General features: G+C 50.7%; 1 protein-coding gene across 2 annotated transcripts in view; it reads left to right on the forward strand.

The window, feature by feature from the left end:
- The window catches only part of CLTCL1 (clathrin heavy chain like 1), a 46,006-nt gene that overhangs the window by 16,308 nt on the left and 4,167 nt on the right, over window positions 1-25,531 (forward strand). The window contains exons 7-31 of one of the 2 annotated variants that reach the window (XM_053279769.1): window positions 936-1,133; window positions 1,315-1,515; window positions 2,162-2,314; window positions 4,095-4,217; window positions 5,010-5,147; window positions 6,121-6,285; window positions 6,570-6,750; window positions 7,453-7,616; window positions 8,615-8,740; window positions 9,117-9,259; window positions 9,758-9,992; window positions 10,909-11,031; window positions 11,781-11,926; window positions 12,661-12,844; window positions 13,004-13,196; window positions 13,779-13,936; window positions 14,799-14,963; window positions 16,448-16,555; window positions 16,725-16,892; window positions 18,365-18,514; window positions 18,647-18,778; window positions 19,483-19,593; window positions 20,467-20,637; window positions 21,607-21,828; window positions 22,819-22,839. In XM_053279769.1, the coding sequence (XP_053135744.1) occupies window positions 936-1,133; window positions 1,315-1,515; window positions 2,162-2,314; window positions 4,095-4,217; window positions 5,010-5,147; window positions 6,121-6,285; window positions 6,570-6,750; window positions 7,453-7,616; window positions 8,615-8,740; window positions 9,117-9,259; window positions 9,758-9,992; window positions 10,909-11,031; window positions 11,781-11,926; window positions 12,661-12,844; window positions 13,004-13,196; window positions 13,779-13,936; window positions 14,799-14,963; window positions 16,448-16,555; window positions 16,725-16,892; window positions 18,365-18,514; window positions 18,647-18,778; window positions 19,483-19,593; window positions 20,467-20,637; window positions 21,607-21,828; window positions 22,819-22,839 (3,879 nt within the window). The remainder of the gene's footprint in view (window positions 1-935; window positions 1,134-1,314; window positions 1,516-2,161; window positions 2,315-4,094; window positions 4,218-5,009; window positions 5,148-6,120; window positions 6,286-6,569; window positions 6,751-7,452; window positions 7,617-8,614; window positions 8,741-9,116; window positions 9,260-9,757; window positions 9,993-10,908; window positions 11,032-11,780; window positions 11,927-12,660; window positions 12,845-13,003; window positions 13,197-13,778; window positions 13,937-14,798; window positions 14,964-16,447; window positions 16,556-16,724; window positions 16,893-18,364; window positions 18,515-18,646; window positions 18,779-19,482; window positions 19,594-20,466; window positions 20,638-21,606; window positions 21,829-22,818; window positions 22,840-25,531) is intronic. The other variant, XM_053279770.1, reaches the window with a different exon arrangement.

Genomic DNA, 25,531 nt, shown 5'->3' on the forward strand with positions numbered 1-25,531 from the left:
TGTCGAGGAGGACCTGGATTTGGGGTTTGGGTGGTGGTCGATGTCGCTTCCCTTCCCCTGTTGTCAATGTGGAAATGGAACTCTGCTGGGATGGGGGAGAGTGACTACCGAGATCCTATTCTACATCCCTCTTCATTGCAAACTGCCCAGTAGGCTGGTTCACGCAGCCGTTAAAAGTGGGCTACCCAGATCTGCATGGTCATTGGAACCCGTGCTCCCTCTTCCAGCCCAGGTGGCTCCCAGGTTTTGTACCCAGCTTTTAACGGAGGGTGGAGGAGGAGAAGAGAGCCCTCCTACCCGATTCTCCAGTCATGAGACTCCTCGCACCTCTTCCACCCAGCACATCCTCCCCTGCCCTGAAACCATAACGGCAGACAGCCGTGGCCATCAACTAGCCCGCAAAGCTCACTCCATGATCCCAAAGCCGCAGCCGCCTCCTCCTGCTCCTTGGTGGCCAATGGGAGGGCAGCCACTGATGTCATGGAGCCTTTCCAGTCTGCTGGCAGTGCAAAGCATGCTGGGAAGGCAGCCACACCCTTGGGGGGGCTTGCATCTGCCAAGCGCAGCAATGGAGCCAGGGGCATCGGGCTAGGTGGTTTTGTGAAGCAAAGCTGAGGTGGTGCCTGTGTGTTGCATACAGGTTGACGTTTCTCCTGGCCTCTTACCCACCTCAAAACAGTCATGTGAGGAAGCCTGATAATTATTTAAATGCGCAGAAAAGCATGGAGGGCAGGGTGGTGGTGGTGGTGGTGAAGATAGATCCTTGTGCTGCCTCACAATCTAAAGGCCGCAATGCGGAGCGACATCAAATCTCTTGCATGGAAACACTTCAGGGGAGCTTGGCCCCTTCGCTGGTGCGAGCTTGATGTTACGGAGTAGGTCAACGCCCTCAGAGCACGCCGGAAGTTCTCCAGAACACTCTTGTCTCTCCGTAGGTGCTCTCTGTCTGTGTCGAAGAGGACAACATTGTCAACTACGCCACGAACGTGCTCCAGAACCCAGACTTGGGTCTGCGCATGGCTATCCGAAGCAACCTAGCCGGAGCAGAAGAGCTCTTTGCCAGGAAATTCAATACCCTTTTTGCACAGGGGAACTACGCAGAAGCGGCCAAAGTGGCAGCATCTGCCCCAAAGGTAATGCGCGCTGTGTGTGTGTGTTAACTTGGCTCACTTAAGTCCATCCTAACCTGTGTTAGAACGCTGGTTTGTGTATTGGGGGGCACTTCCTTGTGAGGCAAGGGCAGCTGGGGAGAACGCTTTCCCGGAAACGGTCCCTGACGCAGATTCTATGAAATGCTCCCTTCTTCACATCAAGGGAATCCTGCGCACCAGTGACACCATCCGGAAGTTCCAGAGCGTCCCTGCTCAACCGGGCCAGGCCTCTCCCTTGCTGCAGTACTTTGGCATCCTCCTCGATCAAGGGCAGCTCAACAAATTTGAGTCCCTGGAACTCTGCCGCCCTGTCCTCCAGCAAGGCCGCAAACAGCTTCTGGAGAAGTGGCTAAAGGAAGACAAGGTGGGCCGACGCGGCGTCGAATCGGTTCTTACCCCTTGATCCGCTTCAACGGCCCTAGAAGTAGTTCCTCTTGCCAACTGGACCAGCATTCTCCTCCATCATTGTGGGGCTAGGGATACATTGCTGTTCCCTTCACCCAGCTCTTCTTGTTTGGGCTAGACCAGGCTTCCCACCTTGGGTTGCTGGAGGAGGTTGGACCTGACGACTGCGTCTCCCCCAGCCTCAGTGGTGGGAGGATAATGGGAGTTGTAGTCTAGCTTGGACGAGACCATGGGTTAGGAACACAGGAAGCGGGCCTATACTGAGTCGGACCATTGGTCTGTCTGGCTCAGTATTATCTACACCAGGGCTGCTCAAATTCAGCCCATGTTGGCCTACAACTCCCATAATCCCTAGCTATTGGCAACTGTGGCTGGGGATTATGGGAGCTGTCTTCCCCAGCAGCAAGGTAAACCTTGAGATTCAGGTAGGCGCGATGCATCTCTGCAAATGGCAGTGAACAACCCTTGCTTGCCATGGTAGGGGCTCGGGCGGGGAGGGGGTGGAGAACATGGCCGCACTTGTGGGGTTAAGGCCATCTTGTTATCCCCTCTTGGCAAACGAGGTGGAACTTGACCCTGTTCTGAAATGCCAAGTTCTCTTGCAGCTGGAATGCTCGGAAGAGCTCGGAGACCTGGTCAAGGCTGCTGACCCGACCCTGGCTCTCAGCGTCTATCTCCGTGCGAATGTACCAAACAAAGTAATCCAGTGCTTTGCAGAAACTGGCCAATTCCAGAAAATCGTGCTCTATGCCAAAAAGGTATTTTTCTTCCCCCTCTCTTAAAGTATGCGATTGTGTAACATTTGGCTTGGGAGTCCGACGTTGCTTGAGCACACAGCTTATCTTTGCCGAGATAAGACAAGGCCTCTAACATTCCAGGACTCAGTGTGTCTGCAGTGGTCACCTGAAGCCTTAATCACTCAACCCATGCAATCTTTGGACTACTAGGTCTGTGGGCAAAAACTGGGAAACGAGATTCTGGCTCTTGGGGGAGTATCTCTGCAGGTAAATGGAACGCCCTGGATATTAGCAATAGCAATAGCACTTACATTTATATACCGCTTTATAGCCGGAGCTCTCTAAGCGGTTTACAATGATTTAGCATATTGCCCCCAGCATTCTGGGTACTCATTTTACCGACCTCGGAAGGATGGAAGGCTGAGTCAACCTTGAGCCCCTGGTCAGGATCGAACTTGTAACCTTCTGGTTACAGGGCAGCAGTTTTACCACTGCGCCACCAGGGGCTCATATTGTCTAAAGCAGGGGGCTGAAACCAACCACGACTTCGGGTTGGGGCTGAGGTCAACCTTCAGTGCATTATTGCACTCAAATTAGCAATATTATGAAAGGAACTATTACTTGTGGATCATCTTTTCTCCCCTGCACTCATCAAGGGACCCACAACTGGCCAGAAAATGAGCCTTGCCCCTGCTAAGATATAGGAAGCTGCCATATACTGAGTCAGACCCTCGGCCCATCTAGCTTAGGATTGTCTACCCAGACTGGCAGCGGCTTCTCCAAGGTGGCAGGCAGGAGTCTCTCTCTCAGCCTTATCTTGGAGATGCTGCCAGGGAGGGAACTTGGAACCTAGATGCTCTTCCCAGAGCAGCAGCCCCATCCCTTAAGGGGAATATCTTACAGTTTTTACATGTTGTCTCCCATTCAAATGCCAACCAGGGTGTGCCATGCTTAGCAAAGGGGACCATTCATGCTTGCTACCACAGGACCAGCCCTCTTCCCCACAAGTGGCACCTGGCAATACATGCCAGCCCCAAACAAAGACCAAGTCCTCTCCTCCCTAAATCATCGCTGCAATCCAAGGCATGCTTGCTTGGCTCTAAGCCCTGCTGGGTGCACTGTGGGAAGTATTTCCAAGTAAGCATGCCGAGGAGGGCAGCTTCTGGAGAGGATGGAGCCGATCAAAAGGGTTGCCCTTCCTCTGCCTTCCTGGGGTGCTCTCTGGCTGTGCCTGCCTGCTCCATCCACCACTGCAGCGGGCTGGCTGCTCAGTCGATGGCTGCCACAAGCATCTCGCCTGGCCTCAAGCGCCCGACTGCACTGAGCTGCTGCTGCTCATCGGCAGTGCAAGCCAAGCGCTCTGCATGGCTCCGGCTGTTGCTGCAGGATAGCCCTACCTGGGGGCCAGCAAAAAAAAAAGCCCCCATGGCTCAGATCTGAGCCTTACGTTGGTATGCATTTTAACCTAAAAGGCAGATGCTTCCCTTCCCTTCCCTTCTCTTGCCTGTCCCCGGAAGCAATTGATTATTCTTGTAGCACCTTCATAAGCTCAGAGCTTCAGAATTGGCCCCAAGAAGTATAAACTTGGTCATGTAGAACCCTGACTTGAGCTAGAGGGGGGAGTCGTCTTACCTGAAAATACCAAGACCTGATTTTGGTTAGTAGCGAAAGTGCAGAAATAGTTTGGGGTGTGTGTGTGTGTGTGTGTGTATGTATGTGTATCTCCTTCCCCTCCCCTCCCCCCACTTGGCTTAACCACAAATGGTTCAAGCCAACTAACTTCTGAACGTGCGGCTTTTAGGTTGGCTACACACCAGACTGGGTGTTCCTGTTGAGAAGTGTCATGCGGGTCAGCCCCGACCAGGGCCTGCAGTTTGCTCAGATGTTGGTGCAGGATGAAGAGCCACTGGCAAACATCAATCAGGTAAACGGAAACCAAACTTTGGCTTTAGCATAGGATTTCCGGAAGCTGGAGTCGCATGGTCCTGTTGGGCATAGTTATAATTGAGCAGATGGGTTCAAAGAACCCCAGCCCACCCCCAGCTCCACCGCTCCCTATGTTCTTCACTATCTCCTTCCCTCTGAGGGGCCACCAGGGAGAGGGGTGGGCACACACACACCCCAGCTACACCCCTGCCGATGGGGGGATGATGATGAGCTCTGTGGGCACTTCAGTGGGTGCCTCCTGTGGATCAAATGACTCGGTCAGTTACCGGTTTTCGGCCAAGGCATCTGTTGACCCGCCTTCTACAGAAGCAATTACGAAGCGAATTAGCTGATCGATGGCCGGGCTGTGTAAAATCCTTGCCTCTACACCACTAAAGCTAATAGACACAAGTCACCTCTCCAGACCTCCATGTTGCAGGGCTCTTTTGAGTGCTTCACCCTGTTAAGTACAGCCATTCATTCCAGAGGAAAGCTAATAGAACTGAGTGAACTCGCCTTAAATCCCTCGACGTTTAGACTGCAATAAATGGGCATTCGAATGTGTTGGGAAAGATGTTTTTCTGCACTCGGAGGGGACAATACGGGATCTCCTTCTCCAGAACTGAGACTCTGATTTATGCCTGCTAAGACAAATGTAGTTGTGCAAGTTCTTAAACAAAATGCAAACCGCAACAAGAAGTCTCGACACACACTCAGAAACACAGTCTTGTAGCACATCACCTGGCAATAGCTTGCGTGTCTGAACATATGTTGATTCCTACCTGTGTAGATCGTAGACGTGTTTATGGAAAACAGCTTGATCCAGCAGTGCACTTCTTTCTTGTTGGATGCTCTGAAAAACAACCGTCCTGCCGAAGGCCACCTTCAGACCCGTCTGCTTGAGATGAACCTCATTCATGCGCCACAGGTAATGTCTTCCCTTGCCTGTTGGTTCTCCGTTCCCTTCCTTAGGGGAACACAACTTATGCATTGTTGAAAAGGCATGCGAGAATACAGATGGACATGAGAAGGGCCCTGCTGGATGAGGCCCAAGGCCTATCTAGTCCAGGATCCTGTGGCCCACCAGATGTTTCTGGAAAGCCCACAGGCAAGAGATGGGCCCACAGGCAAGAGATGGGCATGCCCCCCTCTCCTGCTGTTGCTTCCTTGCCGCTGGTATTCAGGGGCTTCCTGCTTCTGAGCCTGGAGATAGCCTATAGCTGTCCAGACTAGATGGATAGTCTGCTAGAGCAGGGGGTTCTCAACCTTGGGTCACCAGATGTTGAACTCCCAGAATCCTCAGCTGCAATGGCTTTTGCTTGGGGATTATGGGAGTTGTAGTCCAGCGACATCTGGGGGTCCCACGTTGAGCATCCCTCTGCTAGACGATCCTCCCTCCATGAATTCATCAGAGCCCCATTTGAAGCCTCTCAAGAAGGTGGCCGTCGCCACACCGTGTGACAGAATTCGGCAGACTCTGCTGTATGAAATAGCACTCCTTGTCAGTCGTAAAGATGAAGAGAAACTAGCTGATCCGACACAGAGCATCTGCGCCCCTATTTCTCCCTGTCTCTCCCCATCTTCATTTCGTCTCCAGCCCCAGCCCATTCTCCCCCTCCCAGTCTGCCTTCTCTCACCACCCTCCAGCGGCCCTTTCCCTCCCGGCCGGCTGGCCTGGCCACCTTTTTCCCTCCCCACCCACTGGCCAGCTTGGCCGCCATCTGCCCGTCCCCCTCCGCTCTCCGGCAGCTGCTCGCGAACTCTCGTGAGAGCTGCCATGCTTGGGATGAGCGATGGGCACATTTAAGAGAAAGATACAGATCTAGATAGGCCCAATTTTAAGAGCACTAAACCTGCTTCGTTCATCGGTCTACTATGCCCTTTTTGGTAACTTCCTCTAGGTTGCAGATGCTATCCTGGGCAATCAGATGTTCACACACTATGATCGTGCCCATATTGCCCAGCTCTGTGAAAAGGCAGGCTTGTTGCAGAGAGCCTTGGAACACTACACCGATCTCTATGACATCAAACGTGCCGTTGTTCACACCCATCTCTTAAATCCAGAGGTAAGACGAGATGCTGATGCTTATATGTGGGTGGGAGGCTTCTAGTCATACAGACTTCTCCCATACAGACTTCTAGTCTCCCATTCATATGCAACCAGGGCAGACCCTGCTTAGCTAAGGGGACCAGTCAGGCTTGCTCCCACCAGACCAGCTCTCCTCTCCTAAATGAAATGCTCTCTTCTACATCCCTGCCTGTATCTGAGTTGAGCCCTGTAATGTTGCGCAGCTAACACGTTTGATTCTTGTACTTGACCCGCCAAAGCTGTGTCTGTGTGTTCTCTTAGTGGCTTGTGAACTTCTTCGGCTCCCTCTCGGTGGAAGATTCTGTTGAGTGCCTCCGCGCCATGCTGTCGGCCAATATCCGGCAGAACCTGCAGCTCTGTGTCCAAGTGGCTTCCAAGTACCACGAGCAGCTGGGTACCCAGTCTCTCGTGGAGCTCTTCGAATCTTTCAAAAGTTATGAAGGTAAGTCTGGGAAGTGGAGATGGGCTTGCCTGCCACAACCTTTTACCGAGGAGTCCAGAATGTCTGCGGATACAGGAGCAGTAATCTGTGCAAGCCCAGGAGAGGCAAAATGAGGGACGAAGATGGGTTTCTGTTCTCGGTGTAATGCCTTCTGGCCTGTAAAGCGATGAAGAGAGGTTTGAGAGTGTGTGGATTGCGCCTGCCAAAGACGTGGTCAAAAAGATGGTTAAGCGTGACCCTTTTGCTGTCACTTATTTTAACCAGTGTTTTAATTTCTCCGTTTACTTGTTTTAACTAATGCGTTTGTGTGTGTGTTGTAAACCACCCAGAGACGTAAGCTTTGGGCAGTTTTGCCCTGATGGTTTGTGGGTAGGGATAAGGAAGGGGTGGTAGCACACAAAACTGTAAGGGCAACAAGGTGATCTCCTGTTTTCCATCTCCAGGGAGGTAGATATTGCCAAAGATCGCTGAGCATTAGTCCCTTGATGGTGCTGATGGCCGAAATGTATGGGCCTGGCGCCTGGATTATTTTGCCATACTTGTTGAAGCTGTCCTAATTTGTTTAGAACAAAAAAGCCACAGTAGCTCTGAACTGATCAGATTGAACTCCTCATTTCGACTCGTCCTGTAACTATAGGGCAAAGTGTGTGTTTGTGTGTGCCCATTCCAGCAATTGGTTTTTTCTCTCTTACTCCCCACCAGGGCTGTTCTATTTCTTGGGCTCGATTGTCAACTTCAGCCAGGACCCAGATGTCCACTTCAAATATATCCAAGCCGCCTGCAAGACAGGCCAGATCAAAGAAGTCGAAAGGATTTGCCGGGAGAGCAACTGTTACAATCCCGAACGGGTGAAGAACTTCCTGAAGGTAACGTTCCCTTTTGGTGCCCAGCTAGCTTAACTGAAGGAGAGTGTGGTAGCCTCTTCTCCCTGTGTTGGAGCGAGGATGGGTGGGTTACAACCGCCTAATGACAAAGCAATAAGAACGAATATTAAATTGGTGGGGGCGGAAGGGATGCAGGCTTGGGTCAGGTGTTGGCGTTTGCAACTGAGACCGGCCAGTAAAAGACACAGGAGATCATCCAACGTGTGTGCAAAACCAGGCTAAAGGAAGCCCAGCCTGGTTTTGCATGTGCGTATGGGTCGCCTGGATCAGGCGGTCACAGCAGCAAACCCCTCCTCTAAAACCAGGTTAAGAGAGCGGGCGTCAGTCAACCATGGTTGCTTTCAGCCGTGGCTGGCCAGCTGTGAGGCTTATGGGGAGGGGGGATCACTATAAGGCACCATTAAGCTGGGACCTTCTGCATGTAAAGCAGATGATCTGGCACTCAGCTATGGCCCCATCCCCTAAGGGGAATACCTTCCAGTGCTCACGTGTATTCTCCCATTCCAATGCCAGCCTAGACGGACCTTGCTTTGTAAAGGGGAAAACTCCATGCATGCTGTGACAAAACAACGGAATAAAAACAGTTAAATAAAACAAGCTGTCCACTTAGGGAAAGCTTGTTGAAAAGTGGTATATATAAATATTTGTTGTAGTAATAGTGGTACTTACCTGCCGACAAAGGGACCACAACATCAGAAGCAAGCCGCATGGCAGTCAAAGGGACTGGCTTCTCAAGCTGTCTTAGCACTGGACCAGGCCTGCCCAACTTAGACCCCGCCCCCCAGCTGTTTTTGGACGACAACTCCCCTGATCCCCCGCCACAGTGGCCAATAGGGATTGTGGGAGATGTAGGCCGACATCTGCAGGAGGGCCGAAGTTGAGCAGGCCTGCATTAGACGGTCACTAGCAACCTCTTAGGCTTCTCGTTGGTCCTATGCTTCCCTCCTTGGCCATAACCGTTCTCTGTGCCACTTCTGCAGGAAGCCAAGCTCACAGACCAGCTTCCCCTCATCATTGTCTGCGACCGATTTGACTTTGTCCATGACCTCGTTCTCTATCTGTACCGCAACAACCTACAGAAATACATTGAGATCTACGTCCAAAAGGTAAATCGCAAAGCTCAGTGAGCAGTTTTAGGAACCGAGGAAGCGGCCTCCTACTGAGCCAGACCATTGGCCCATCTCGCTTGCCATATACTGACCATTGGTCTATCTAGCTCAGTATTGTCTTCACAGACTGGCAGCGGCTTCTCCAAGGTTGCAGGCAGGAATCTCTCTCAGCCCGATCTTGGAGATGCTGCCAGGGAGGGAACTTGGAACCTTCTGCTCTTCCCAGAGCGGCTCCATCCCCTAAGGGGAATCTCTTCCAGTGCTCACACATCAAGCCTCCCATTCAGATGCAACCAGGGCAGACCCTGCTTAGCTAGGGGGACAAGTCATGCTTGCTGCCACAAGACCAGCTCTCCTCTCTGATCTGTTCTAGGTAAACCCAAGCCGTATTCCCGCAGTGGTTGGAGGGCTTCTGGATGTGGACTGTTCCGAAGACGTCATCAAGAACTTGATCATGGTGGTGAGAGGCCAGTTCTCGACGGATGAGTTGGTAGCTGAAGTAGAGAAAAGAAACCGGTAAGAGCAGATGCGAGCCAAGACCAAGCTTCTGGTTCTGGATTTGGTTTTGCTTCCAAACCTTCCAAGATGTCCCTCCCACCCACGGGATGATAGAGATCTAAAACCCGTTCTGTAAAAATGCGTCCGTTTGGACCTTGGAGCACCATACAATCCTCTTGAGCCTTGAGCACCAGCATGTGTAAGTGGTTAGTGTTGGATTAGGACTGCAGGGGAGATCAGAGTTCAGATTCCCCGTCCAGCCATTCAGCTCTCCGGGGGACTGCTCTACAGGGCAGGGTGCACATCATCGGCCCTCAGCTCTTGGACTACAATCCCCACTCGCTCTGATCGTTGGCCACTTTGGCTGGGCATGATGGGAGTTGTGGTCCAAAGACAGCTGGCGAGAGCCAGAATTGCCCAGCCCTGTGCTACAAGGCCAGTTCAAGGTGGGTCTTGGCTCTGGGGAAGCGAACAAATCGCAAGTCCACTTAAGAAGCGTTTTTTCCCCCCTTCAAGGCTCAAGCTGTTACTGCCGTGGCTGGAGTCCCGAATCCACGAAGGCTGTGAGGAACCAGCAACCCACAACGCGCTGGCGAAAATCTACATTGACAGCAACAACAACCCCGAGCGCTTCCTGCGGGAAAACCCCTTCTATGACAGCCGCGTCGTGGGGAAATACTGCGAAAAGCGGGACCCCCACTTGGCCTGCGTTGCTTATGAGAGGGGGCAGTGTGATCTCGAGCTCATAAAGGTGAGGGTCCCTCCCCAAACATGCAAACAATTTCCCACTAAAGCAGAAATTGCAGCAGCAACGCATATGTAGCGCAGGCCTATGCATTGGATGGTAAAGGTGAAGTGTGCCGTCGAGTTGGTTTCGACTCCTGGCGCCCACAGAGCCCAGTGGTTGTCTTTGGTAGAATACAGGAGGGGTTGACCATTGCCTCCTCCCGTGCAGCATGAGATGATGCCTTTCAGCATCTTCCTATGTTGCTGCTGCCCGATATAGTACCAGCGGGGATTCGAACCGGCCACCTTCTGCTTGTTAACTCAAGCATTTCCCTGCTGCCCCCCTTAAGGCAGGTGTATTGGATGACCCAGAAGTAAATCCCAGTATGATTGCCCTGCTCCCAAGTAGGTAAACATAGGATTGTGGCCTAAGTGAGCAAAACTATACTCAGAATCTGCTTTGGGGACTGTCCTGGGGAACTCCACTGAAGGCCCTCCCACTGTGCCCTCCCTTGGAGTTTCTGAATCTGAAATCATTTGTTTAGAGAGGCTTTTTTATTGTCTTACTGCAGCCTGCATCTGATGGGTTTTTAACTGAGCCAGTTCAAGTGGATCTATTTAGCATGATCTCTTCCTGCCTTGTTGTGAGGTCGTATGGCTTCCCCGCCCCCTTTTTGGCTGTTGTTGTGAGCTACCCTGAGCAGTATTCTGCTGGGGGGCAGGATATAAATATTTTAAATGATAGCTTAATGAGAACTCCAATAATGACAGAGAAGCCTCCTACAGTTCAGTTCCTGGGAAGGTGATTTCTCACCACAGCCAGCCTCCCGCCCGCCTGCAGTGCAAAGAACACACTATGTTCCCTGGAGAACTCCTGGACTGTATGCTTGCTAGAAACGTAGCCTAAAAGCAACCTCTTGTGGCTTTCCTCTCCCCCTCAGGTTTGCAATGAAAACTCCTTGTTCAAGAGTGAAGCTCGCTATCTGGTACGCCGGAAAGATCCCGAACTGTGGGTAAACGTTCTAGAGGAAAACAATCCATTCAGGAGACCGCTCATCGATCAGGTAGATTTGACCATCCACATGTTAGAAAACCCCCAAACAATTTTATTATTATATTCTTAAATTTATATACCGCCTCTCACTAAAACAATCCCAAGGCGGCTTACACAAAGAGTAAAACAAGACTATAAAAATACACAATTAAAATACAAGCTAAAATATAAAAACATTGATCTGACTAAGAATTCCAACTTAATTGCTAAGCCTATTATCTGTGTTAGCAAGACTTCTTTCCTGAGTGAAACGTCACTACCAGAGGTCTTTGTGCATCCCCCTCAAAATTACTTTTCTAAGATTTAGTGTGGCCTAATCCTAGGCCATGCTAATTTCATGCTCCAAATTGCTCAGCCTGGCAACCTTTTTATTCCCCTTGCTTCCGGTGATAAGGTGTTTGTGGCATTTGTTAACATAATTCCACATATGGCTGAATCAAACCATCTAGTACGGGGATTCTCAACCTTGGGTTCCCAGATGTTGTTGGACTTCAACTACCATAATCCCCAGCCACAGTAGCCTTTGGTTGGGGATTATGGGAGTTGAAGTCCAATAACATCTGGGGACCCAAGGTTGAGAATCCCTGATCTAGTAAACCAGCAGCTCATCTTGGGCTTTCCCAAGCAAACCTTCTTCAGCTCTTGTGCCTTCCAGAATACAAAACTGACTTTGAGACATTGAGGTTGTGCCACTTTCACCTGCTCCCCCCAAAAAAACAACAAGTAAACCCCACTCAAACATAGTTCCTCAACCACCAGGTTGTCCAAACGGCGTTATCGGAGACCCAGGATCCAGAGGAAGTGTCTGTGACGGTCAAAGCTTTCATGACTGCTGACCTGCCCAACGAGCTCATCGAATTGCTGGAAAAGATTGTTCTGGATAACTCTGTCTTCAGCGAGCACAGGTAGGGAAGCGGCGTTCTGTGCGGTGAACGGTGCACGGAAAATGACCCCATCTTGCTTTTCACTTCCCGTATTTGAGCAAAGTCAAATGTCTGTTGGTTCTTCTGGAGAACAAACGTGTGTTAAACCTCCAGAATGAGACCCTCTTATTCTGTTCAGAACTGAGCATACTTCTGTGGTCTTGAAGCTGAAACGAAGGTGGTGTGTGTGAAAAACAAAACCATCATCATCTCGAATAAGCTAGTACTACCACCTTAAGTGGCACAGCGGGGAAATACTTGACCAAGAAGCAGAAGGTTGCTCGTTTGATTCCCCACTGGTACTATATCAGGCAGCATTGATCTAGGTCAGTGATTCTCAAACTTGGGTCCTCAGGTGTTATTGGACTTCAACTCCCATAATCCCCAACCAAAGGCCACTGAGGCTGGGGATTATGGGAGTTGAAGTCCAAGAACACCTGAGGACCCAAGTTTGAGAATCCCTGATCTAGGTAGATGCTGAAAGGCATCATCTCATACTGCACAGGAGGAGGCAATGGTCAACCCCTCCTGTATTCGACCAAAAGAAAACTACAGGGCTCTGTGGGTGCCAGGAGTTGAAATTGACTTGACGGCACACTTTCCCACACTGCTAACTCTTTTTTAAAGCGGGGGTGGGCGGGGGAGCATAGTTACAAACGACTCTTGTAAAAAAAACTTGTTAGAAGTTTCTAGCATTATCCTTGCTGCCTTCAAAGGAATCTTCAGAACCTGCTGATCTTGACGGCCATTAAGGCGGACCGTACCCGCGTGATGGAGTACATCAACCGTCTAGACAACTATGACGCTCCGGATATTGCCAACATTGCGATCAGCAACGAGCTCTATGAAGAAGCCTTTGCTATCTTTAGGAAATTTGACGTTAATACTTCTGCAATTCAGGTGAGCCGTCGCTCGCGGGTTGTGTGCCTGCAAAGACTTTCACTGCTCAGCAGGTTCTCACGTCCGTACAAGGATCCCCACCCCCCTCTTGACTTCCCTTTAAAAATTGCAGCCTCAATAGAATGTCCAGTAGAGAACTTGGTTTCCTCCCCTTCCCAGGTTCTGATCGAGCACATTGGCAACCTGGACCGTGCGTACGAGTTTGCGGAGAGATGCAACGAGCCTGCTGTCTGGAGCCAGCTGGCCAGGGCGCAGCTCCAGAAGGACTTGGTGAAGGAAGCCATAGATTCTTACATCAAGGCGGACGATCCCTCTGCCTACATGGAGGTCGTCCAGGCAGCCAACAGAAATGGTAGGCCAGAAGACTCCTCCTTCGGCTTAGTGGAACTTGGGGAAACGTGCGGACTCAAATCTCTGTCTAATCAGTAGGGATCTCGGGGGATGTTCTTGAAGATCTTTTGTCGGGGATGAACCTGTTTTAAGTCCTCCATGCAGCAATCCTGCCCAGTCAAACACTTCTGAACTTGCCAGTTTGTTTGTTTTTTAAAGCATAGCACTGTGGTGTTCAAGTGTTCTGCAAAATCGTGCAAGAAATCGCTGCTTGTAATGAGCTTGTCTGTATATATAAAGTGTCCATGTTGCTCAGGGTTGGGGACATATTATTGCATGCAGCCATTCCTTAGCTGTTCTTGCAAGGGTTGCTATATGCAAGGTTGGGATCGGGGCCATCCTGAGAGCCCTGGCAGGTCTTGGGGCAAATCAGCCAGTGCGGGGGGCCCCTTCCTGTTAATTCTAATGGGGGTTAAAAGAGAGTGGCCTGGGGCGCACACCCTGCTTCCCATGCCCGAAGGACAACCCTGGTTGGGATAAATCTAAAGGAACTAATATAATTCCTTTTCTTTCTCTCTCTCTCTCTTTCCCTCCCCACCCCAAGATAACTGGGAGGACCTAGTTAAATTTTTGCAGATGGCTCGGAAAAAGGCCAGAGAATCCTATGTCGAGACGGAACTTATTTTTGCGCTGGCGAAAACAAACAGGCTTTCGGAGCTAGAAGAGTTCGTCAGCGGCCCCAACAATGCCCACATACAACAGGTAGGACGTCTTGGGCAACCCCCTTGAGGTGCTTGGTCTTCCATTGGAACTGGGGCCAACGTGACTTCAGCCCCCCGACACATATTGGCCTACGGCTTCCATCATCCCTGACTATTGGCCACTGTGGTTGGAGATGCTGGGAGCTGTAGTCCCAAAACAGCTGAGGGGCTGCGGTTGAGTAGCCTTACTTAATGGATAGTCCTCACTCCTGATGCGCTCTCTCTACAAGAGGACTAATGTTCTTGGGAAGATGGGAAGCTGCCTTCTACTGAGTCAGACCCTTGGTCCCTCCAGCTCAGTATCCTCCACACTGACTGGCAGCGGCTCTCCAAGGTCTCAGGCAGGGGTCTCCCCCAGCTCTATCTGGATATCCCAGGGAGTGAGACTGGAGCCTTCTGCATGTCAAGCAGGTGCTCTTCCACTGAGCTACGGCCTCATCCCCTGAGGGTTTGGTGGGAGTCGCTCCTCCCAGTACAAAGCAAGGTAGACCCACTTAAAGTAAAGTTGTGCCGTCGAGTCGGTGTCGACTCGTGGCGCCCACAGAGCAGCCCTGTGACTGTCTTTGGTAGAATTCAGGAGGGTTGACCATTGCCATCTCCCGCGCAGTATGAGACGAAGCCTTTCAGCATCTCCCTATTGCCCAGTATAGGTGTTTCCCATAGTCTGGGAAACCTACCAGCGGGGATTCGAACCAGCAACCTCTTGCTCCTTAGGCAGGTGACAAGGGAGTATCTAGTCTGTACCATTCGGGGGCTCGGAGCAAAGGCTAAAATTCCTGCTTGCTACCCCAAGACCAGTTCTCCTCCTCTTAGTGGTGCTCTCATGTGTTCAGACTCTTTCTCTCTCTTCCCACCACCACCAGGTTGGAGATCACTGCTACGAAGAGGGGATGTACGACGCAGCCAAGCTCCTCTACAACAATGTGTCTAACTTTGCTCGCCTGGCATCTACCCTAGTTCACCTCGGAGAGTACCAAGCAGCAGTGGATAGTGCCCGCAAAGCCAACAGCACCAGGACCTGGAAAGAGGTAACAGGCCTTGTGTTGCCACAGGAAGGATGCTGTTCCCACTGCTGAGGTCTCGCACTGCTAAATCGAAGGCCACGGGAAGCGGTGTTACACCGAATCGGACCCATCTAGCTCCGTATCGTCTCCACCGATAGCCAGCAGCTCTCCACAGTTTTTAGATGGGTCTCTGCTGGCCCTGCTTGGAGATACTGCCAGGGATTGCCCCTTTCTATGCAAAGCAGATGCCCCACCCCTGAGCTGGCGTGCATTCCAACTATGGCTGCCACTAAGAACTAGTGTACAACTATCCTTCTAAAAGCCTCTCGAAGGCTTGCCTACAGAGGTTGATGTCTAACTCTGCTCCGTTGTAAATGCCTGCATCTTCACTTCTCTCTCCAAATGGGGAATGCTATAGTTGGGATGGCTGGCTGTAAATACTCTAAACCGAGGCGACAAAGTGATCACTTCGAACCCGAGGGGCAAATTGCTGCTGGGTGGGGTTGGCCCGTCCACTAGGCAGACCTAGATGGCTGTTCAGGGGTGCATAAAGAGTGCCAGACCACAGCACTGCCCATTCTTTCATTCCCTCTTTTTTTTTTGTCTGTTGCACCCCTGACGTACTGCATGGTGGTGTAAGATGCAATCCTGCACCCACTTCCCAAAAGCTTTTGCACCCCAAAATAGTTGTTTCTGCCCATTACATAGGAAGCTGCCATATACTGAGTCAGACCCTTGGTCCATCTAGCTCAGGATTGTCTGCCCAGACTGGCAGCGGCTTCTCCAAGGTTGCAGGCAGGGATCTCTCCCAGCCCTATCTTGGAGATGCTGCCAGGGAGGGAACTTGGAACCTTCTGCTCTTCCCAGAGCAGGCCTCATACCCGGAGGGGAATACTTGACAGCGATCACACTTCTAGTCTCCCATTCAAATGCAAACCAGGATGGAATTTGCTTAGCAAAGGGGGCAATTCACGGTAGGCCCCCAATAGACAGCTGGCCTCTCTTGAATATGAATAGCCTGCCTCCCGCATTCATTTCCAAAAAGAAAATGGTCTCTGACTGGCTTTCCAAACTAACAGCAGCATCTTTTCATTTCGGAAGGGCGAGAGCTTTGCCCCCATAATGCCCTGGGGACTCTCTCCCACTGTATCCCCAAACCGGGGTGGGCTAGTCATCTGCTGCATTTGACCCAGGGAATGAGCACCTGTGCGGCTCATGTTAAAGCCGGGACTCTGACCCTTCTCGGCAGAGGGGTGTGTGTGCATGCGCACACTCAGAATCCTAGGGCTGCCCTTGCTGCTAGGATAGATAGCACTGCTCCCCGACCAGGCTTCCTCCAGATGTGGCTGAACTCCAACTCCCATCATTCCTTGCTGCAACGTATTGTGGCTGGGGGTGATGGGAATTGTAGCCCGGCCACATCTGGAAGAACGCCGGTTGGGGACAATGCTCTTCAGTCTTGCTAGATACTTTTTGCTCATGGCGTCTCCCCCCCCCCCTCATTGCAGGTGTGCTTTGCCTGCGTGGACGGAAAGGAGTTCCGGCTCGCCCAGATCTGCGGCTTGCACATCGTGATCCATGCCGACGAGCTGGAGGAGCTGAATCGCTATTACCAGGTTGGGTTCGTCGAACCATAAGCTCCGGGGCTTCTCTTAAAGTCTGTGTGTGTCTGCCCCCCCTCCCCCAACGGGCCAGCATTATCGGCAGCCGACTTGAGTTTTGTCTTGTGCCTGCAAGCAAAGTGTGAGGTTTGTGACTTTGTCTGCCTTTTCCTTCTCCTCCTAGGACCGCGGCTACTTTGAAGAGTTGATTGCCCTCTTGGAAGCCGCCCTGGGCTTGGAGCGGGCTCACATGGGCATGTTCACCGAGCTGGCCATCCTGTACTCCAAATACAAGCCGCAGAAGATGAGGGAACATCTGGAATTGTTCTGGTCCAGAGTTAATATCCCCAAGGTATCTGCTGCTGCTGCTGGAATAAGTCGACTGTGCTGAGTAGGCAGCCTTGGCCCGCCAGTGGCTGGACCACAATGCCCATCACCGCCTGCCGCAACTTGTGGCAGGGGGTGATGGGAGTTGTACTCCAGCAGCCCATACCTACTCCAGAGCTAAAGCTTTTTTTTTTTAAGGGCATGTTAATTCAGACTGATGATCAGAAAGATAGGAAGCGGAGTAACACCAACACTTACCGATAATATCCAAATACATTTTTAAAAAAACACCCTGAGAGAATCCACAGTAGGTGCATGAATCCTAGGCTAAAGCCGCGGTTCCCGACCTGGGTTCCCCCAGGTGTCGCTGAATGCCAACTCCCCCTCACCCCCCAGCCATAATAAACTGTCACTGGGAATGAAGGGAGTTGTAGCTCAGCCACATCTGGAGGAACCCCGGTCGGGAACCTTGGGGGGGTGAAAGCATTTCTTTCTGGCTTCGTGGTGAGCACCTAAATTGGCGGATGTGGGGAGAAAAAGAAGTGTCAGGGCAGCAGATGTAAAGTGTAAAATGGCAGGAACATCCGAAGGCAAACGAACCCCCAAGGGCCCTGGAAGTCATTTTATAGCCTGGTGCAGGAACGTTCATGGGGACTTTTGAGAGAACCAAAGAACAGCTTGATGTGGGGCAGCTAAAAGTTTTATTTATTACAATAACCATCTTTTGTTGCATGATTCATAGCTGGGGTGACAATAAGGAGCCATGTGGCGTTCTTACCCGGGGACTCCGGGGCTGAAGTCCAGGGCCTCCACACCCCCTGGGGGCCCCCCAGCTCCTCTCTAGTCTGACCTGGGTGGTGTGGGCTGTTCTGGCCCGCACTGTGCTGGGCAGCCGAGTGTGATTGTGGCCTGTGCCGGGGGCTTTGCTTGAAATATTTCTATACCACCCAAAACCTGCGTCTCTGGGTGGTTTACGATTAAAATCATTTAAAAGATTAAAAACATTTAAAACCCAGTATTAAAATGATCTGCTCTAGAGACAGAGGGATAAGTGGAGAAAGAAATATGTGCGATGGGAAGATGTTAAAGGTGGTTTTGGGGGGGGGAGGGGGACTCCAAAGGCTTTTAGGTAATGAAGGTTAACTTGCAGTGGGGTGGGGTGGGCGGGACCTCCAGCCTGGGAGCGGGGGCTCCAAAGGCCTTTAGGTCCCGGCTCCGAAATCACCTAGGTGCCCCTCTGCGTGCCCACCTGCAGAGAAGGACCGATGCTGAAGGCCCAAGAGTGGATGGTTTTGTATTGGAGGCTGTGGCCGTCCAGATGCCGGTTCCAAGCCATTTCCAGCTTTCAGAAGCCAAACCGCTGCACTTTGAAGCCTATAAGGAGGCCGGGGAGCTCTAGGGGTGGGCACAGTGTTGGGGTGGTCTTTCCCCCGTGCTGGGTTCTGCCTCTTGGCCTGCCTTGTAAGTGGCTCGCTTCTCTTTCCCGCTGTCCTGAAGGTGCTCCGGGCAGCCGAACAGGCTCATCTCTGGGGCGAGCTCGTCTTCCTCTACGACAAATACGAAGAGTACGACAACGCCATCATCACCATGATGAACCATCCCACGGATGCTTGGAAAGAAGGCCAGTTCAAGGATGTCATTGCCAAGGTCAGCGGCCGTCCTGGTGCTGCTCCCGTGGTGGTTCCAAACAGTTCAGTGGAGGTGCTTGGACTAAAAGTCTTTTAACTGGTCCAGAGGCAAGCTATCAGTGGACTCTTTCTTCTTCTTCTTCTCCTCCAGGTAGCTAACGTGGAGCTGTATTACAAAGCCTTGCAGTTCTATTTGGATTATAAGCCGCTGCTGATCAACGATCTCCTGCTGGTACTGTCTCCCCGGCTAGATCACACCCGGACAGTCAGCTTTTTCTCCAAGGTGAGCGTGGCAGCACACGAGAAGGATCTGCTTCTCTCCAGATTCTGCCTGGAGTCTTGGGTTTCAAAAACATCAAGGCAGGGTTTATCTCTTTATGTCAAGATAACGTTGACACTGTTGTAACTGCGGTTGGTTTGGTAACTAGTTATAGTTAAGCTAAACTGCAACTATAACGAGGCCTTAGTTTTGGTTTTAAAGGTGGCCTGCTCCAAATATGTATGTTTAAAACGTTAGAGTGTGTGTGTTGTGTTTAACTTGTTTTATATGTGTGTTTCAATTAGTAAACTGCCCAGAGAGAGTGTGTGCGCTCTCTCTCTCATATAAATAAATTTATTTGCATTTATATCCTGCTCTTCCTCCAAGGAGCCCAGAGCGGTGTACATGGTTGTTTATCCTCACAACAACCCTGTGAGGTAGGTTAGGCTGAGAGGAGAGTGACTGGCTCAGTCACTCAGTGGGTTGCATGGCTGAATGGAGATTTGAATTCGGGTCTACTTTTTTTCTATGGGGTGGCATAGAAATGCAACGAAATATTCTTTTTGCATCAGAGACTTCTGGTTGGGTTTTTATCTGGAGAGAGGACTAATACAAACTCTGGTAGCTCGGCTGATTAGAAGGCCCTTAAGGTCTTTTGAAAAGTACTCTGTAAAAACACGGAGGTCCTTCCAAGCATCTCCGACAACGGATCCCTTGTTCTCCTTTAGGTTGACCAGCTGCCTCTAGTAAAACCTTATTTGCGCTCCGTCCAGAACCATAATAACAAAGGGGTTAACGAGGCACTGAACAACCTCCTCACAGAGGAGGAGGACTATCAGGTGAGCTTCTTGAAACGGTGGCGATAGCCCAGCTCGGCGTGGGGAAGCGAGATGAATGTGGATGCGGTGTAAGATGCAAATCGACCACAGATGCATTGGACTCTGTTACAAAGCGCCATCCCTAAAACACTAGAGATTTGCAGCCTGCTTGATCCACCTAGTACTGCTTCTGCAGGCTAAGATTGTGCTGGTAGAAGACGTAGCTAGGTGCTTCTCTCCCACAGTCGGAGATGCAAGATGAATGCATTACACGGGTGTTCTGGCCACTTGGAAAAACCTGAACTCCCGCCCACCCCCCAACTTCTTGCTGCACAATAGCTGCTGATATTGCGTGCAGTCCCACTATAAAGCACAGACCATGGCTGCCCGACTTCGGCCCTCCAGTAGCTGGACTAGGGAAGATGGAGGCTGTAGTCCAAAAATGGCTGGAGGGCTGCAGTTGAGTTGCCCTGGCTTAGACTATAGACTCAAGTCAACATCACTTCCCTTGTTGCTAAAAACTGCAGCTATATCCATGGTGTAGCAGAATAGGACTCCTAAGGAAGCTGCTGCCTACTGAGCTGGGCCCTTGGTCCAACCAGTTCAGTATTGTCGACACTGACTGGCAGCAGCTCTTCAAGGTTTCAGGCCGTGGTCTTTCCCAGCCTCGCCTAGGAATGCCAGGGATTGAGCCTGGGACCTTCTGCATGCAAAGCCGATGCTCTACCTTGAGCTAAGGCCTCACCCACCCCCAACAGTAGCATACATGGGTCTCCCATCCGGGCACACAAGGCCCTGCTTAGCTTCAGCAAGGTGGCTATATTGTGTGCCCTTAGGCCCCAGGGCATGGCCCCGTCCTCTCTGCTCCTTAACTCTCTCCCCTTCCCAATATAGGGCTTGCGCGCATCCATTGACGCTTACGACAACTTCGATAACATCACGCTGGCCCAGCGTCTGGAGAAGCACGAGTTGATTGAGTTCAGGCGGATTGCCGCGTACCTGTACAAAGGCAATAACCGGTGGAAACAGAGCGTGGAGCTCTGTAAGAAGGATCGCCTCTATAAGGTGTGCTGGTGCTGTTTTCTCTCTCCTGTGCTTCCTTTAAAAGGCCTGCAAACAACCGATGGTCTCCTCTGCCTGTGTTCTCATGGTGCGAGAGCAGACTTAGAAATGTCTGGTGGCTTTAAACGGGGCTTAGACAGATGCATGGAGGGCAAGTCGATCGCTGAGTAGTCTGGATGGTTCTAGGCCACCTCCAGCCTCAGAGGCACGGTGCCTCTCAATCCCAGTTGCAGGGGAGCAACAGCTGGAGAGAAGGCATGTCTTCATCTCCTGCCTGTGGGCTTCCCAGGGGCATCTGGTGGGCCACTGTGCAGAACGGGATGCTGGACTAGATGGGCTTCCTTGGGCCTCATTCAGCAAGGCTCTTGATGTTGGTCGTTACTTGGGTAAGGTGTATATGACCCAATGAACAGCCCATGAAGCTTTGGCTTAAATCTTCAAATCCGAAAAGGAGCCAAGCAAAAAGGTGTGACCGCTAGCTATATGGCTTGGGTCCAGGGGACTTGAGAGAGCTCTTCCTTGGTCACAAAACCTGCCACCTATTAAGATCATTGGGGGAAGTCCAGTTACAGCTGCCACCAGCTTGTTTGGTGGCGACTCAGGCCCAGGCTTTCTCTGTGGCTTTGGGATATGCTCCCTTTCAAAATAAGACGGGACTAACACACCTTTTTAAAGTAGTGGTTCTCTTTATTGAGCAGGGGGAGAGCAACTGGCCCTATCCGTCCCCAGCACAGCATCCCTCCAGTGGCTGTTGCTGATGTCTGTATTAATTTTTTTTCTGTTTAGATTGTGAACCTTTTTGTCCCCATTTATATTGATGTAAACCACTTTGGTAACTCTCTGTTGAAAAGCAGTATATATCTATCTATCAATATTTGTCGTATTTGTATTCGTAACAGACTGTCCTGCAACCGATTCCCAGAACTCGGGGCACTCGGTTGCTAAGGCTGGTCTTGTTCTGCTGTTCCACAGGATGCCATGCAGTACGCGGCAGAATCCAAGGACGCGGAGCTGGCCGAGAAGCTCCTCCAGTGGTTCCTGGAAGAAGACAAGAAGGAGTGTTTTGCCGCCTCCCTCTTCACGTGTTACGACTTGCTGCATCCCGACGTGGTCCTGGAGCTGGCGTGGCGGCACAACATTATGGACTTTGCGATGCCTTATTTCATCCAGGTGACGAGGGAGTACCTTACCAAAGTGAGTATGGCTTCTCCGAGGCTTGCTGGGGTGACACACCTTCTCCTGTCGCAAAAGATTGTGGCGTCTTTCTTTATAAACTTGACGCAGCTACGTTACAGTGGCGTGCCTTGTAAACAGCGTAACGAAAACCAAGGTACTTTGCAGGGATCTGGGGAGTCCGGCTGAGAAATGAAGGGCGCTTGAGTACAAGACCTGGTGTGTTGTCTTCCTCACAAATGCTTCTGCAAGGGCCAACAGGTAGCAGGCTGGCAGGGTGCCTGTTCTTGGCCTTCAGCTGGCTTTGTGCCCTCACAGGGCTATCAGAGTTGCAAATGGCCACTTCCCATCACCTTCAAGGTGCAGGAGCAGAGTTTATTATTTATTCTGTGTGTGTGTGTGTGTGTGTGTGTGTGTATACCGCCTGATTCCAAAGCCTCGAGGAAGATGGGGCTTGTTACAAACCACCAGATTGTAACCAGATGATACATCAGGGCTGCACAGTTTGTGCCCTTCAGCTGTGGGACTACAACTCCCATCATCCCCCAGCTGTTGGGCCCCTGCGACGGGGGTGACGGGATTCATAGTTGACGATCTGGCAGGCCCGAGTTGTGCAGCCCTGCAGGACAACCTTAAGAACCACCAGCAGCAATTGGAATGCCCGATCTTTCAGTGCTAGACATGTATGTGAACTGCTTTTTGAAATGGGTTGGCCTGGAAGGCAGTACACAAAATTACAGCATAAGGTGGCTGTGAAATTGTACTGCAGGTCACGTATTTATGACACTAGGTAAACTGTGTCCATCTGGACACCCCATCTAGTATAATATTTGCACATCTCTTAGTAGAACTCTAGCTTCCCAGAGCCTTAAGTGCTAAGAGTTTTTTCTGTTTGGGGTCTCTTTCCTCTCCCCTTCAGACCTTGTAATGTTGTTATATTGTTTTTGCTTTTCTCTTGAAAGTGGTCCTGGCTTATTGATTTTAAGTATTCCCCTCTGAATTTTCTTGCAGGTTGATGGTCTGTTTAATAAGGTGACAGTCTCTGGTTTTATGCTGTCTTTAATTTGTGTCTGTATTTTAAAATGCATCTAGGATCTTTGGGAGTCTAGCTGTAGCTTTTTGCTGAAAAGCAGAACCATCTAGCTTGGTCCGTCTAATTCTTAATGCGATAGTAAAACATCTCTTCACAAACGGCTTGGGAAAATCCAACCAGAGTGTGCTTGCTCTCATCGGTTGGATCCTGGAATATTCCAGCAGTTATCAACTTGGCCAAAATGGCCTTTAATGCTTGTTTTGACTTGGGCTTGAAGGATCTAGCACTAAACCTTCACTCCTGAGATGCCTAGATCTTGGGACTGCTGTCCCTGCTACCACCCAGTTCAAATGTGTGCTTCATCCGGAAGCTTATAACACTCAAATAACATGAGGCCAATCGGAGACTTGCATCATCTCCATGAAATGGCAGGGATCCTCCAGAAGCTAGTTGAGGAGCTGTGGGGGAAGGAGACACCTGTATATTTCCATTTGAAGTCAACATCTAGGATTCTCAGTTACACGGAGCACTGCTGCCCTCTTCTTCCTTCTCCCCCCGGCCCCCAGCTGGTGGGCTCCCCAAATGCCCCCTGGCTGACCACAGCATGAAGCGGGATGCTGGACTAGATGGGCCTCTGGCCGGATCCAGCAGGGCTTTCCTTACATGAAAGAATAAAATGGGAATTTCCGTGCAAAGTCAGCCCTCCCATCCCAGTCATTCTCCTAAAATGCTGGAGTCGGGAAAGAATTAAGCAGCAGATCTGGTGAACACTGTTCAGAGTCTGGCTTTTTTTGGTCTTCGAGCTGAGCTCTGGCTGGATTTTTCCAAGCAACAAGCATCTACTAAATACACAGTCTTCCGGAAAAGAGCATGCATGAGGAGACTGCTTTTAAAATCTTATTTTTTTTTAAAGAAACACTAATATAGTAAATGTCACTGAAGAATGGGTTTTTATGTCCATGTTTAACTTCCTCCATGTCAATGTCCCTAACAGCAAGATGTGTTTCCCTTTACAAGAAGGCCTATCTCCTATTAACAAAGTCTGAACACCTAAATACAGGGATAAAATTAAGCCATTCCAGCGCATGTCGACGTTTCATCCAGGATCTGAAGGACACCGCTGTGGGTGGGTGGGAGAAGAACCGATGCTTGAATTGCTGGGCTAGCAGATTCCTCTCTCCAAACATCCAGTGGGGCTGGTATGACCCAACATGGATGCCTTGCCATGCTCTAAAATGGGAGGGGGCACCTTTATTTTTCTTGGTGGGGCTTCTCTGGGTCTAGATTGGCGTGGGTGGAATTGGTTTTACAGGATCTCCTTGGTTTTGATCCATGAGGTGTGCTGGCCAGGTGCGAAAGAGTAGCCAGGAGTAGACTCTCTGACTTGGAATTCCAGGAGCAGAAAATCTAGGGCTCCGTAGCCGATATAGGAGAGGTGGGCAGCAACCAGTGGAAAACTTTAAGCCAGTAGGTTGAAGGGAAAGAGAAGCTAGCAGCCGTGCCACCCATCTAAGGTATTGGTATAGGATAAGGCAGTACTGCTGGTTGGGTTAGACCCAGAAATCCAATTTCTGTTTGTCCTATTTAAGTGTCTGAGTGAAACAGCATTTGTGATGGTTTAAATGAGCCCCTATTTATTGGTACCAGTTACGCTAACAGATACGGAGTTTCCATCCTGGAGAAATATTCTATTCAGCTTGGAAAACTCTGATGTCTGAGCCTGTCAAGGTGTGTTACCAGCGAAACTCCAGGTCCTTCCGGCGTTCCTGCAGGGAAAGGGAAGCCCCGTCTTGTTTACAGAGGTTGCTTGTACAGTCCTAACATAGTGTGGGTTGGTCTGTGAGGCAGTCAGAATGAAGCTGAAATGAGGAATCTGCTCCACTGACGTGAAAGGCCACTGTTTTACATCAAAATACAAATATGGAGCTGTCCAGCTTAAGATGCTGTGTCTGTTCAGAGTCAAGCCATTTCCCCCTTGAGGAAAGCTCCCTACTAGTCATATTGCTCCAGGCAGTTGGGGGTGTGTGTGTTTGGAGTCGGCATTTTGGCTCTAATGATGAAGCAGAGCATCTTTATTGCTGCCCGAAGGCTCCGTAGCTAAGATCAGCAACAAAGGCACTACAGTCATACATGAAGAAGGAGCAGCCCTGCGGCCATCGTAGCTGGAGCTTAAAAGATCCTCCTGATATCCTGGAAGTTCCCAGGAACTTGCCTCGCTGGCCAAAGGAAAGAGCCGCTGCTCTGGCTTGCTAGTTGAGTGTCGGCCAAACTTTGCTTCAGCTGTTAATACCTGTGTGCTTACACATAGACCTTCTAGACGGAGGTCTCTATCACAGGGCTTAGATCATACCAAAATGTGTGTCTGATCTTCCATACCACCAAAACGTTTGCTATCACCTTGGTGGTCCATCTCCTGATAAGCTTAGAACATCAGAACAGCCCTACTGGATTGGGCCCAAGGAAGCCCATCTAGTCCAGCATCCTGTTTCGCACAGTGGCCCACCAGATGCCGCTGGAAGCCACAGGCAGGAGTTGAGGGTCTGCCCTCTCTCCTTCTGTTACTCCCCTGCAACTGGTAGTCAGAGGGCCTGTAGCCCTCCAACTAGCTAGATAATTTTTAAAGTTGTAGAGGAAGAGGAGTTAAAATGACGTAAGAACAGCCCTGCTGGATCAAGCCCAAGGCCTTTCTAG

This window comes from Hemicordylus capensis, chromosome 15, assembly GCF_027244095.1.
Source record: "Hemicordylus capensis ecotype Gifberg chromosome 15, rHemCap1.1.pri, whole genome shotgun sequence".
NCBI lineage: Eukaryota > Metazoa > Chordata > Lepidosauria > Squamata > Cordylidae > Hemicordylus > Hemicordylus capensis.